The 14,305-nt window shown below is 48.4% G+C and overlaps 1 protein-coding gene across 1 annotated transcript in view; it reads right to left on the reverse strand.

Moving 5' to 3' along the window:
- The window catches only part of ifih1 (interferon induced with helicase C domain 1), a 38,897-nt gene that overhangs the window by 4,014 nt on the left and 20,578 nt on the right, over positions 1 to 14,305 (reverse strand). The window contains exons 8-14 of the mRNA XM_063214059.1: positions 14,030 to 14,247; positions 11,575 to 11,676; positions 10,719 to 10,842; positions 9,199 to 9,414; positions 8,730 to 8,986; positions 7,490 to 7,639; positions 522 to 683 (exon numbers count right to left, since the gene is read on the reverse strand). Coding sequence (XP_063070129.1) covers positions 522 to 683; positions 7,490 to 7,639; positions 8,730 to 8,986; positions 9,199 to 9,414; positions 10,719 to 10,842; positions 11,575 to 11,676; positions 14,030 to 14,247 — 1,229 coding nt within the window. The remainder of the gene's footprint in view (positions 1 to 521; positions 684 to 7,489; positions 7,640 to 8,729; positions 8,987 to 9,198; positions 9,415 to 10,718; positions 10,843 to 11,574; positions 11,677 to 14,029; positions 14,248 to 14,305) is intronic.

The raw sequence follows: 14,305 nt of genomic DNA on the forward strand, positions 1-14,305 counted from the left end.
CTGTGCAGTGATCTTCAGTTGTGTGTTTTTGAATCTTAGATCAGATGCTCCCAAGGCATTTTCAGTGAGTCATTTTGACGAAACATGTAATTTCTATATATCTTTTAGCTTCATTGGACAGTAAAAGTCATGTCAAGGCACTCACTTTCCTCTAATGGTCTGCCTGTTTCATCACCACCATGTGGGAAATGGCCTTTCAACACCTACTCTGGCCACCATCCTACGCAGGGCATCTTTAAATCATTTTCGTAAAATACAAATACAAATATATGGCCTTTTGTTGTCATTATGCAAAGTATAATGACATTCGAGTCTGCCTACAAGACACAGAGTTCTTGACACAGTCCTGCAAATGTGCCTTAAGTATTGTGACAGCTTTAGGGAAGAAGCTGTTCTTCATTCTATTGCTTCTAGCTGGTAATGCCTGGAAGAGGGCAACAGTGTGAACAGATGGAAGCCAGGATGCGAGTGGTCTTTCTATATTTTTAGCTTCACTGGACAGTAAAGGTCAAGGCACTCACTTTCTTCTCGTAGTTGACCTGTTTCATCTTCACCACGCTGTCGATGGCCTTGCTCATCATCTTCTCGCGGTACTCGTTGACGCTTTCGCGCTCTGCCACGCCAGACCCCTCCTCCGCCACCAAGGTGTAGCTGCTGTTGGCATCTCTCGCTCTGCCTCGTGCCTGTTGGGTAGGAACAAGGTAGAGGGAAATATAGGCCCTGTTTTGGCCCTAAAACTCCCTGTGTCTTAATGAGAGTAACGAGAAGTGCTTAAAATCCCTTCAAACTTCACTGCGAATCGGAGTGAGGGACTCTAACCAATGCACGGTGTGGTAATAATAGTGTGTTGCTTAGGATAAAGGTGTGAACTGTAGCACTTTATGTTCTTAGAACTTGAAGGAACACATGCTTTGCTACATTTTTCATCATTCTTATGTAGTAAATAACTTTGCAACTACACTTACATATAACTGAGATGCCTGTCACAGGTATTACTGATACCTCAGCAGACCTAAAAGGCCTAGTTAAAAATATCATATCCATAACTAACCACACACGTTAGTTGCAAAGCTATTTACTACCTAAGAAAAATGGTCTTTGACTGGGAAAGAATACGTTTATGCAATATTTACTACATAAGAAAAATATTGCATAAACGTATTCTTTCCCAGTCTAAGACCATACAGTACAACAACTGACACGTTTATCCAAAGCAATATACTGTTTGTCAAGACAGATCAGCAAAAAATGATAAGCGAAATGATTCGCAAAAAAAATGTGGTAATATACAGAAAGCTGCCACATGTCAATGATCTACCCAAAACTACTTAAACTGGCCTACAGGATCATTTTAAAGTCATTCTACTCAGTTCCCTATCGCAGGAACTGCGACCTATTACTCATGGGACATGATCAAAGAGGCTTGAGACAAGAGGGCTTACTCACGTCATAACAGCGTAGTAGGAAATGATGGCGAGGGGAGTACGGAAATGTTATTCACTGTGGAACAGGTCATAGGACAGCGTGAATGTCTGTCAGCTGTCCTTAATTACCCCCAGCAATTACTGCTGACCAACAGCTGCCGTTACTTGGTCACAAATTACGGAGTACGAAAATGGCATCCATCGTGGATGGATGACCAATGACCATGCGCAAGGGAGTTAATTTTCCATCCACTCGTGTCCTCAGGCAACGCCCCCGTACTACACCGTGGCCAATGCATTCCCCGCCAAGAGATTGTTCTTTCTCTTGAGTTTCTTTGGACATGATCGACCTTGGTTGATCCACGAAGCATTTTTTATATCTTTAATCAAGCCGAATGGCAGATGGCTGTGTCAGTCAAGCTAGGGTCCGCCCACCGGCGGCGGCTATTACTGCACTGACGCCCATCTCAATTCCTCTTTTCTTGCTTCGCCGGGAAAGGTCCACGTAAAGTATCACTGTTACGACATTGTTAAAATATACAATGTTGCTATTTGTTAATGAATTTCCGTGTGGCGTATTACTCGTAATAGCCGGTGTACGCCAGCTAAGAGTGCCCACGCACTTGTTTTCTCTGTCGTTTCAGATGTTTTTATTTACAGGATTTTCAGATGTCCTCGAGATACGAACATCTATGGAGGGGGCCTTGGGTCGCACGCGCCTCCCTGAGGGGAGAACACGATACAGCCGCTTTCCCAAAGGGAAGGACCCTGTTTCGTGTTTGGTCTGCGTTCCCCTAGGCACGCTGAGAGAGCGTCTCAGCAACGGAATTATCCTCAATGCAGACGCCGTCTCTACCCGTCTGCTAGGCCAGTCGAGCGTGTTAACCTGCCGGTTAGCCAGCTAGCTCCTCGAGCCCCTGAGTTCCGACCCCTCCCTGACCGGCTTGTGTACCCCCTTCTAGCCCATGGCGCGCGCTGCTAGCTCAGTTAGGCTTTTAGCCTCTCCCCCGCCCTGTAGCATGGCTCTGACGGGTGGTTTGACTACTTGTACTGGGCGCATGGAAGTGTTGACACAGGTAAGTTGGGCTCGTAGGCCGATTAGACTCGGACCTATACTAGCCCTGTGAGCAGCAGCCTGGGGCTTTGTCGCATGTATGGACGGACGGGGACGTCTACCGAACACAAGCTGGATTACGCCGACCTCTACTGTATGTGGGACCACTGGCACGTTTTGTCCCATGGTCCCCGTTGTACACCGTAAGGACACACCCAGTGCCACACACTTGTGACCCACTGTATGTTCACGTAAGCACCTGGTTCGCCCAATGTTGCCCGAACACATGTCATGTACACATCAAATAAACAAATTGATCTGTTTGCACACTGATGGTTTGCACGGTCCCTTCTGATGGTCAGTTGTGAAATAAAATGTTGTTCTCCCCCCATGTACGGTCTGTGATTGCACGACTATCTGTGAATGCCTTAAAGGTAGGCTACCTATCTTGCACTGCCGCTCTGAGGAGCCTCTGTGCAGGACGTCCAAACATTTCACCCTCCCTAATCTCGGCTATAAAGGGAGTGGAGACGCAGCGCTTCACCTTGGCACAGGTCTGAATTAATTAATTAATTTAAATAAAGTAAAAGTATCCCTCGCAGCGCTCTCGTGGGCCTCTGCAACGGGAAACCAGACTTATAACGCGCTCTCATTCTGCTGTATGGAGGGTCGTGCTACTGTTATTGGGTTGGCACAGGGGAGAACTCCCTGCGTTTTGTGTACAGTCACGAGACGAGGCGCGCACTGTTCGCGCGCTTATCTCCGTGTCTGGCTCTTGCGCCCACTGGACGGGCTTCATACACAGCTTGGCCAGGCAGATAACGACGCGCGGGAGCGCGCAATGGTTTTGCTTCGACTGCTGGCTAGCAATACTATTTACAATTGTTAACACGACCGAAAGCTGGTGCCCGAGCCTCAATTTACGGCATACCGGGCAAAGTTATACTTGTTTTCCCTCTGAGGGTAAATAAAGTGACTGAAATCTCGGGAATGTAGAATGCTCACTCCACATCGTTTTGTCGGGTGCATTCGCCCGGTTCTGTGTTGTATTATATTTCTTGATACTGACGTCTGCCTGGCGCACTATGTCTGTTCTTGTCCGACGCAGGATATTCCTGCGTTTTGCATTGACACTGGGGCCTTACATTCTGTACTGGTTCAATGGCAATGCGTGCGTAATTGGGTTCGCCCCGTCTCCGTGTGCGCGCTCCAGATGTCTGGTGGCTGCGCAACGGGGGCTACTTTATGCCAGCTGCCTATTTTGCTGTCATTCACGCACATGGGTTTTCACGCCAGCCTCTGTCTTGCCTTGTGGTCTTGCATCGGGGACTGCTCTGTTCTGTGTCCACTCCACATGCGTATTTTCGTCGAGTGTACTTGCCAATTAATGACTGGGTCGTCATTATGGATCTGACGTCTGCCCATTTCACATATATACCCAACCATGTCAGACACAGGTCTTTCTGCGTTTGCATCCTAGGAGTTCTAGTCATGCTTTGGAGTGGAGCTCGGCGCGCTCGCTCGCTCTCTCTCTCGTGCGTGTTCACGTGCTTGGTATTGCCTGTTATAGCGGTGTTACAGCCCAGACCGTCCACCTCTCTTTATGCCATCATTGACCCATTGGGAGAGGTCGGGATTTATTATTATTATTAATGATAATAATAATTACAAGAATGGTAATACCAATAATAATAATAATAATGATAACAATGATTATTATTATGATGGCCGAGCTAATCATAATATTACTTATTATTATGAGTCATTCAGAGGTTTCTTCTCCTGGCCCAGCCGGTTGTATTCCTCAGTCTGACTCGCCCCTATTTCTAAGGGCCCGCATCCCCTACTGTACCTGGAGCGCATGAACAGTTTACTGATGTCACTCAGCCTGTTCTCCCTGGGTTGGCCGGGGACAACACAGTTGTCCCTGTAGTTATTGGGCATGCTTGGCGCGGCAGTGGTGCCCTTGCCAATGTGCTTATTGTGACTGGGGCTTTTTCGGGTCTGGCGCACTTCTCAGTATTTCTACCCAAGCAGGGACAGGCACAGGGGTTTGGTAGACCCCTGAGTGCTTGTCAGTGTGGTGGGGGGCCGGTTAACCATGGCACCTTATGCATCCACCACGGATCGGTCACAGCATGGTGGTCAATGGCTTTTGGCCCGCCAGCCAAGCCAAACTACATGTCAAGGTGTTTGGGCTCCTCACAGTGCTGCTAGGCTTTCGCCCCTTCCTGTGTAGGTTGGATCAGACGACACTTTGGCGATTACATGCATCAGGGGTTCCCAACCTTTCCCAACTTGGGGCCCACTCGAAATTGTCACAAAGGTTCGGGGCCCACCTCGGACCCGAATATAAATAAAACTCACATAAATCAGCAGCAACACACACCATAATGTGATTGTGGTTTTTGGAATATTATTTCAAGGCCCACTTGGTACACCTTCAGGGCCCCCCAATGGGCCCCGGCCCATAGGTTGAACATCACTGGCATGCATCACCGTGCACGATGGAGTACATTCCCTGCCCCTGTTCTATGTGGCATTGCTTTCAGGGGCTACCTTCATGCAGCAGCATGGCTTCTGCGTACAAAGGTGGGGGAGAACATCCTGATCTCAGTTGGCAGGGCCAACATCGACCCGTTTGTGATATGGCTAACTGTGCATTGCCCTTTGTGAGCTTTCCCAGGGGGATAATCGTCCCCGGGGAGTGGCTGCCTTGGCATAGCCCTGGACCTTGGGACACTTTATGGTTTCCCCAACTGTCCTTCTCCCTTTGCTCCTGGCCAGGGTGCATGAGGATTATGTGTATTCTGGTGGCTCCAGCTGGAGCTGCCCAGTCATGTTTTCTCGATTTCTGCTGTTTGGCAGTGGGCCCGCCATAGGTGATCCCACTGTGCTAGGACTTACTGAGGCTGGTCGACGGGGAGATAGCATGGCCACGGCCGGCACTAGTGGCCTCGGCTCGGAGAGGCTGTAACTATCGGATGTCGGCCTGTCTGGTGAGGTGGCAGGGACTCTCCAGAATTCCAGGGCTCTGTCTGCCCTCCTGCTTTCTGCGCTGGCGTGACATGTTTGTTGGTGTGATGCGCTACCTGGGGCCCGACTCCTTTTAGTGTCCTGTTGCCGGCACTCTTGGCTTTCCCCGGCATCTTTTGGACCAAGCGATGGCAGCCTTGACAATTACACTGTATGTGGCGGCAGTCTCAACATGTCATTCTGGGTTTGGGTGTGCAACTCTGTGTTCGCATCCCCTGGTGACACGTGTCATGATGGGCATATGGCGTGCCCCACCCGGGCCTTTGTCGGCATGGGGCCTGCTGAAAATTCTACGGGCACGAGTGGACCCCCAGTTTGGGCTTCTCTCGTCAGCATGTGTCAAGCTGCTTTCCCTCAAACATAATTATTGGGCCCTACCATGTCCTACATGGTTGAGCACTCTTACGTTTTACCGACCTGGGTCAGTTTGTTGCTCCTCCCCTGTCTCTCTCTCTGCCACTCATTCCCTGTTACCTCTGTACCGCCCTCTTTGATGATGACGGCACTGCGGGCCTAACTCAGCCATTGAAAATAAAATAAATAAATAAATAAAAGAATAAAAATTGGCATGTGAGACAGTATTGTTGGTGATGTTGTCCTTGGCCTAGCGCCTCAGTGACATACTGTACATGCGCTGTTGGTACATCCGGCCTGCCCGCGCTTCTCTGCGGAGGATGGTGCGGTGGTGTTACGCCAGAATGCGGCTTTCCCACCCCGCAGTGGACACAGCCTTATGCCTAATGTCAGCTCCTTGTTTAGCTGGTCTCTTCACTCCCCCCCATTGGGTTGTTCTTGGGGGTTTATTTACATGAGCTTTGCCCTGTGCGTGCCCTCCGCTTGTGTTTGGATGGCACACAGGGTTTAGGTGCTGCACTCTGCTATGTATTTGTCATGAGGCAGCCTCGGGAGGTAAGGCCCACTTCAGGCGTAAGTTGGCATATTTGGTTGGCCCCAGCTTCAGCTTCAGAGCTCCAGCCAGGCCTAGTGCTCGCTCGACCTGGGCTCCAGTCCTCTCCGACTCGCCGTGGAGTCAAGCCCTGCTCATTGACTTCTCCAAAAAGAGACTGGGTCTCTACCTGCCCCAGCCCCAGCTCCAGAGCTCCAGCCGCGTATGGGTGGAAGCTACTGAGTTTGTCTACAGAGGACTCCTTTGGCACCCCCAGTGGGTCTGTGTGCACACTCTACGAGGGGGGTGTCATTGTCTTGGCCCATATACAGATGGATGTGTGTTTGACATATGGAGGGCGACAGGGTGGAGTTTCTCCACTCTTTTGTTTGATTCTTCATGTGGGAGGTGGCTGACCCTCTGCCCCACGGGCTGTGTTAACTGCTGGCAACGGGGAGGTTTGGCCTCTGTGTAGTCGCACCACTACCTGTCGCTCCCCTATAGCTGGGCGTTGGCATACTGTGTGTGTGGTTCTGGTGGTGGTGGGGCCCTGCCCTGGGAAGTCGCGGGGCCCTCACTGCACCGTATTCCGAATGGTGCCCTCTGCATAGCCACGTCGTGTGCGGGATTGGAGGCGGTCCCATGAGTAATAGGTCGCAGTTCCTGCGATAGGGAACATCTGGGTTATGTATATAACCCCAGTTCCCTGAGAAGGGACCAGACCTATTACTAGGTTGAGCACACGGCGTCTCTGCTGAGGGGCTCAGCAGCGAAAGAGGAATTGAGATGGGCGTCAGTGCAGTAATAGCCGCCGCCGGTGGGCGGACCCTAGCTTGACTGACACAGCCATCTGCCATTCGGCTTGATTAAAGATATAAAAAATGCTTCGTGGATCAACCAAGGTCGATCATGTCCCATGAGTAATAGGTCTGGTCCCTTCTCAGGGAACTGGGGTTATATACATAACCCAGATGTTTTGAGTTCTGTGCAGTCACTGTCTTTTTTCTTTGTAGGCCATAGCCTAAAATGCCAACCTTTTATCGCTTATCTCAGTGCACAGTACGAAGGGTTTTTCATTTGCAGTCTTACTTGAATCATGGCGATTTCATTGGTGACCAGGCAGTAGCGGATGACCACATTGCACTCCTTGATGTCAAGACCCTCCTCAGCCACCGTAGTGGCGATGAGGAGGTTGATCTCCCCATGGCGGAACTTGTTCAGGACATCCTTCTGCTCGGCCTGGCCCAGAAAGACAAAAACAATATCACATCCAAAGGTTCTTGTTTTCAAACGTGCACTGAATCCCTGAACTTATCACTACCTATCAATGGAGATAGGCCTGCATACTGGCAGCAAGACAGGAGAAAAAGGACATGCAGCGTGGAAAAAGGAAACACAAAACAGACAAGAAGAATAAAAACAAGAAGAGGTCTCTGTAAGGCCACTCAGGCCTCCTGCACTACCTCACTGTTTGTTTGCTTTAGGTCATTGCCAGTTCAGCAGCTATGGCTATTTCACGGACAATACAGATACAAATTTCACATTACATTTTCAAAAAAGAAAATACAAGGCATCAGGCAACAGAAAGAAAACAACAAAATAAGTGTCTATAAGGTCACTCTGTGAGATATATGAGGTCTCTATTAGCACATTCAGGCCAACTGAGAACCGTGCCTGTGCCTGTTCCTGCACCTAATCGCGAACCGGCCGTCGTATTCACGTCACAGATTTTAGCATCCACACCGGAAAGTTGGTTCACTATACGAACCGCAAAATACTAGGTTTTTCAACGCGAACCGTGTCGACAGCGTGGCCGTCAGCAGCTTCATCTGGGTAACACAGTCACGTGCGGAAAAAGTTCAGAGCCCGGTATCATAGATGAGCACTTTAGTGCCGAACGTAACTGGTGTGGGCACCGGCACCAGGTCCGTTCTGGTCGGCCTGAAAGCCCTACTTGAGACCTCCTATTCTAATTGATGTCCTTGATTGTGTATTTGTTGTATCAACAGATGAACAGCTACTGTATGGTTATTCCATGGCCAATCCAGATTAAAAACCAAACCCTCACCAAAGACCTTGGGCTTGAGATGAAATTACATTGCATTACACTTACTGTAGCTGACGCTTTTGTCCAAAGTGATTTACAGTTATTTTAAGTACAGGGTATTGGTTACAGTCCCTGGAGCAGTGTGGGGTTAGGTGCCTTAGTCAAGGGCACCTCGGCCATGGAGGGACATAGGGAGTGGAAGGGTGGGATTCGAACCTGCAACCCTCTGATCTAAAGCCCATCTCCTCAACCATTAGGCCGTGGCTGTCCCCCCTTCCTCACCGATGTCATGGGCTTGATGAGGCTCTGGTCCCCTCCTCCAATCAGGTAGCTGGCACGGACGCCACACGCCTCGAACTTGGGGTTCTGCTGGATCCACTGGCTCAGGGCGATGGCGCTGAGACGGGTCCGCGTGAAGATGATGCCGCGGGCATTCTCCAGGCTGGTGAACTCCTTTAGGATGGTCTTTCGCAGCTCAGAGAGAATCTTGTTCTCGTACTGTGTCTGCTTTGCCAACTCTTGGAGCTTCTCCTTCTTGTCTGTGGAAGTAATAAAAATGAAAAAATGCCAAGAACCACAAAAGAAAACCTGTGTTGAGCCAGTGAGCAACTCAGCTTAACAAAACATTCCATTGATTCCCAAGACGGTACCTTACACCGGCCTGATTTCTTGGAAGCGACAATGCGGAAAACCTCAAAAGCCCTGACACGCCCCGAGGGCTGTTATTCCAGTTCTGTACTGAAAAAAATACCTGTAAACAATTTGAAGAGGAATCTCTCTGTGTCTGTGATTTCAATGTCCTCGTCCTCGTCTGGGTTGTGCTTCTTCTTCCACTCCTCCTTGTAGTACTTGTCCAGGAAGCTGTAGGCGTCCGACATGCGGATGGTGTTGCTCTGGTGCAGGGCCTCGTTGTACTGCCGCAGGTGCTCCGCGCACACACGCTCTTTGGTGTTCTCCTCCTTAGCGGCTGCAGCACAGGGGCGAGAGACAATGGGGTTAGCAAAGAGAGAGAGAGAGAGAGAGAGAGAGAGAGAGAGAGAGAGAGAGAGAGAGGGAGAGAGAGAGAGAAGGAGAGGGGGAGAGATGGAGAGACAGGGGAGCCACAGAGAGAGAGAGACCTACAGAGGTGTGGCAAAGAGAGAGAGAGAGAGAGAGACAGACAGACAGGAGAGAGAGAGAGAGAGAGAGAGAGAGAGAGAGAGAGAGAGAGAGAGAGAGAGAGAGAGAGAAGAGATGGATAGAGACAGGTAGAAAGAAAGAGAGTGATGGAAACAAACAGACACAGAGATAAACAGAGAGAGAGAGAGAGAGAGAGAGAGAGAGAGAGAGAGAGAGAGAGAGAGAAGAGATGGACAGAGACAGGTAGAAAGAAAGAGAGTGATGGAAACAAACAGACACAGAGATCTACAAGAGCTATGTAGAGGGCACAGAGTACTGTAGAAAAAGTTGGAGAGGATGTGATTATCTAAATAGAAATATAGGCAGAAAGAGAGAGAGAGAGAGAGAGAGAGAGAGAGAGAGAGAGAGAGAGAGAGAGAGAGAGAGAGAGAGAGAGAGAGAGAGAGAGAGAGAAAGGGAGTAGAGTGGAGTGGAGTGGAGTGGAGTGGAGTAACTTTATTGATCCCAAGGGGAATTTTAAGAAAGAGAGAGAGAGCGAGAGAGATGGAAAGAGAGGGAGAGTGAGAGAGAGAGAGAGAGAAATGTAGAGCAGAGAGAGTGGAGTAGAGAAAAGCAGGATCTGAGGTGATGAATGAATAAGGGATTTCCTGCTCTCCGGCTCTGAGAGTCAGAGAAGCCAAAAAGTCAAAGCTGGCTTTGGAGACCCAAACATTCCTACAGGGCCTGTGTGATTTATACCACATGAAAATTAGAAAAAGACGGGCCGCTTGGAAATGATTAGAGGGTCTCATTCTATAGAGATTTTAGTGGGGGAATGTGGATCTTTTTTTTCCCGTCTTCTTTTTACTTCTTATTTCAGCGCAGTTGGAGGACTTGTTGTACCGCGGCTCTGATTAAGATCCCATAAGTGCAAAACAAACGGATTAGTTATCAGACTAAATCATCCAACAGAGAAGTCAGTCTTCCTGGTTGTGCACTGCCAGCAAATGTCGCTGAGTCAGACATGACTATAGGGGGAAATGGTTGCCAAAGACCATATAGACCTACTGTGCATATACATACATACACTTTTCTTTTCATGGAAAAACATGCGTCAACGGTGAACTGGAATGCTATTTCCACTTCCAGTATGAAAAAAAGTGAGAGACCCACCTTTTTGCTCTGTCAGGACCACCCACTGCTCATAGTTCTGCGCTCCGAAGTCGCAGTTCGAGTGGAGGCCGGCATGGGCTTGAATCTGCTCCATGATGCCCTTGATGACATCTCCAAAAGGATCCTAACACATGTGGAGAGACGGACCAATGGGAACAAAAGGTTACATGAGATGAACCAATGGGAACAAATCTTACATGAGATGGACCAATGGGAACGATTGGTTACAGGAGTCACACACAAAAAGATGACAATGACAAAAGATGAGATCTGATGAGATCTTGAGACAATACTAGATGAGATCTGACAGCACGAGATACTGTCCCCCAATGAACTCGCATTAACTTTTCATTTTCATGGACATGACTAAAGCATTTTCAGTATCATCGTGCCAGCAAGTGCCAGCTCCAACTGAAACATAACCCACTGACACAATAACAGAAACATAAACACACAGTTCCAGTGAATTCTGAAATCGAGAGAAACATTAACTGTAAGGTCAGTCATGTCAGATGTGATGTCATTTGTAGGTCAAAGGTGTCTCTATGTTTATAGGAAAACAGTGTAGGTTTTAATACCCATGCTGAAACAAACTACATAAATAGATTTTCAAGCCGCCTGCTTGCTGTGCCTCTGTCAGTCTTACTGCATTTATCCCACATTGCATGGGCAGACGGCTAAGAGAGCAGAGGCAAGCCTGCATTTATGTGGATTGCTTACAGCCGTCAAAGGCATTCGGCAACACACACACACTGCGGCCTTCCAAAACTATGACCTACCCCAGCCGCTAGTGTTTGGAAAAAAATGTCTACGGAAAATTTGATATGAGCGAAGTCAAGTAGGCTAAGTACTGTACCTCTGCCCTCTTATTTGCGCTGGCGATCCTTTTGAACGGAGACTTGGACTCCTCCTCCAGTTTCTTAGTCATGATGGTGCAAGCGTCCAGGTTAGCGCAGATCTGCATAAAGTACGGCAGGGCATGAAGGACAAAAAAGGCAAAAGGCAATTGAGTTATGATGTAATATGGAGAGCAGATCTTGAAGAATGGCACCATTTTATTGCATTTTAAAATAAAACATACTGGTTAGCACCGATCCGCATTCGACATGAAGGACAAAAAAGGCAAAAGGCAATAGAGTTATGATGTAATATGAAGAGGACATCCTGAAGAATGGCACCATTTTATTGCATTTTAAGACATACTGGTTTGCACCTATCTGCATTTGACATGAAGGACAAAAAAGGCAAAAGGCAATTGAGTTATGATGTAACATGAAGAGCATGTCTTGGAGAATGACACCATTTTATTTAAACTACAGCCGGGCTGTGCTTTGTTTTACTGTCCTGTGACATTAATTAGGTGCAGTTTAAAAAAGTGTGCAGCAATAGGCAAAGTATTGTACTTACATTGCACCATATGTTTAGTCTTAGGCGCGTACATTGTAAGTGTGCGTAAGTAGACTAAGAATAGAGCTGTAAAACAAAGTGTTACCAACATGCTTTATTTTCAACATTAAACTTCAACTTAAGACAAATCAGCTTTTTATCTTCACGCACATACATAACGATTAGAAAACCACTTGAGAGAGGGGCAGGCCCATCCTCATCCCCATCCCCAGCCTCAGCCCCATCCCCAGACCTCTTGTGTCAGCGCAGGGCAATGTGTTTTTATTAGGGAAACTTTACAGCTGCTGGGAGTATGGGGGCCATGTGGAACATTGGAAACAGCCCTGCCTCCACACAGAGCTGGACTGGGATAACAAACTGCGTCAGGCATTTTCAGCGGAGACTAGTCCACCAGGCATCCAGAGAGAGAGACAATTAAGCATATGCCGACATTAATGTGATGTAATATGAGCCATGATGTTGACTGCAACAGCCAAAATGCTTCATGTATATCTCCGTGTCTTGGAGAGGCTTCTGTAATGGCATAAGGACTGATACCATTGAGAGGGAGGCCAGGCCAAAAAAAATCATGAACAGTCCACCGGGCAAATGCCCTGTATGCCTTATTTATGGCCAAATTCAATCCAGCTCGCCACGTTACGGACGGGGCTGAGGAAAAACTGAGCTGGACACAAAGCAGCGAACGTCTGGACACCAGAAGAACAGAAGGTAGTAAAAAGAAGTGAAAGACCAAGGGAAAGAGAGTAAAGGAAGAAGTAGCAGTAAAAAAAGACAGAAAGAAGGAAAGAGAGAGAGAGAGAGAGAGAGAGAGGGAGAGAGAGAGAGAGAGAGAGAGAGAGAGAGAGAGATAGACAGATAGATAGATAGATAGATAGATAGATAGATAGATAGATAGATAGATAGATAGATAGATAGAAAGAAAGAAAGAAAAAGTGAAAGAGCGACAGAGAGAGGAGGATAGAGAGAGTTAAAGAGAGGGAGTAGAGAAGAAGAGTAGAGAAAGAGAGAGAGGGAAAGTGATGAATGAATGCAGGGTCAAGAGGACATGCAGACATGGGAAACAAGGGGAAGGGAGTTGATATAGTACACACACATTATAGGAAGAACAAAGACAGAGAGAAGGGGATAGAGGGATAATTAATGGGGTGCATAATGTGTGTGCGTATGTGCTTGCACGTGTGTGTGTGTGTGTGTGTGTGTGTGTGTGTGTGTGTGTGTGTGTGTGTGTGTGTGTGTGTGTGTGTGTGTGTGTGTGTGTGTGTGTGTGTGTGGGTGCGAGTGTGCACCCAGTGCTTCTCTAATGTACCCCTATGAGCTCCTCTACTGTGTGCGCGCGTATGTGCCTATGCATTTCTCTACTGTACCCGTAGTATGTGTGTTTCTCTAATGTGTGTATGTGTGTACGTATGCATGAATGTTCCTCTACTGTACCCGTAGTATGTGCTCCTCTGCCTTCTGTGTGTGTGTGTGTGTGTGTGTGTGTGTGTGTGTGTGTGTGTGTGTGTGTGTGTGTGTGTGTGTGTGTGTGTGTGTGTGTGTGTGTGTGTGTGTTTCTCTACTGTACCCGTAGTATGTGCTCCTCTGCCTTCTGCTGTGTGTGTGTGTGTGTGTGTGTGTGTGTGTGTGTGTGTGTGTGTGTTCATGTTTCTCTACTGTACCCGTAGTATGTGTTCCTCTGACCTCTTCTGTGTGAGTGTGAGTGTGTGTGTGTGTGTGTGTGTGTGTGTGTGCGTGTGCGTGTGCGTGTGCGTGTGTGTGTTCATGTTTCTCTACTGTACCCGTAGTATGTGCTCCTCTGCCTTCTGCTGTGTGTGTGTGTGTGTGTGTGTGTGTGTGTGTGTGTGTGTGTGTGTGTGTGTGTGTGTGCGTGTGTGCGTGTGTGTGTCCATGTTTCTCTACTGTACCCGTAGTATGTGCTCCTCTGCCTTCTGCTGCGTCTTGGCTCCCCCGACCCCCGGGGAGGCGGTGAGGCCCAGCACCTGGGGGATGGGCACCGTCTCCCGGCCCTCCTTGCGCAGCAGGGGGTTGCGGTGCTTCTGGCGCAGGTAGCGCAGCATGATGTGGTTGTACACCCCGCCCTTCTGCGTGTGGTGGCACTCGTCAATCACCAACAGCGTGATGTCTACAAGGGTACACAAAGATACTAGGTCAGTCCAATACTGAAACTAAAGAAAAAGTTT

This window comes from Engraulis encrasicolus, chromosome 13, assembly GCF_034702125.1.
Source record: "Engraulis encrasicolus isolate BLACKSEA-1 chromosome 13, IST_EnEncr_1.0, whole genome shotgun sequence".
NCBI classification, from domain to species: Eukaryota; Metazoa; Chordata; class Actinopteri; order Clupeiformes; family Engraulidae; genus Engraulis; species Engraulis encrasicolus.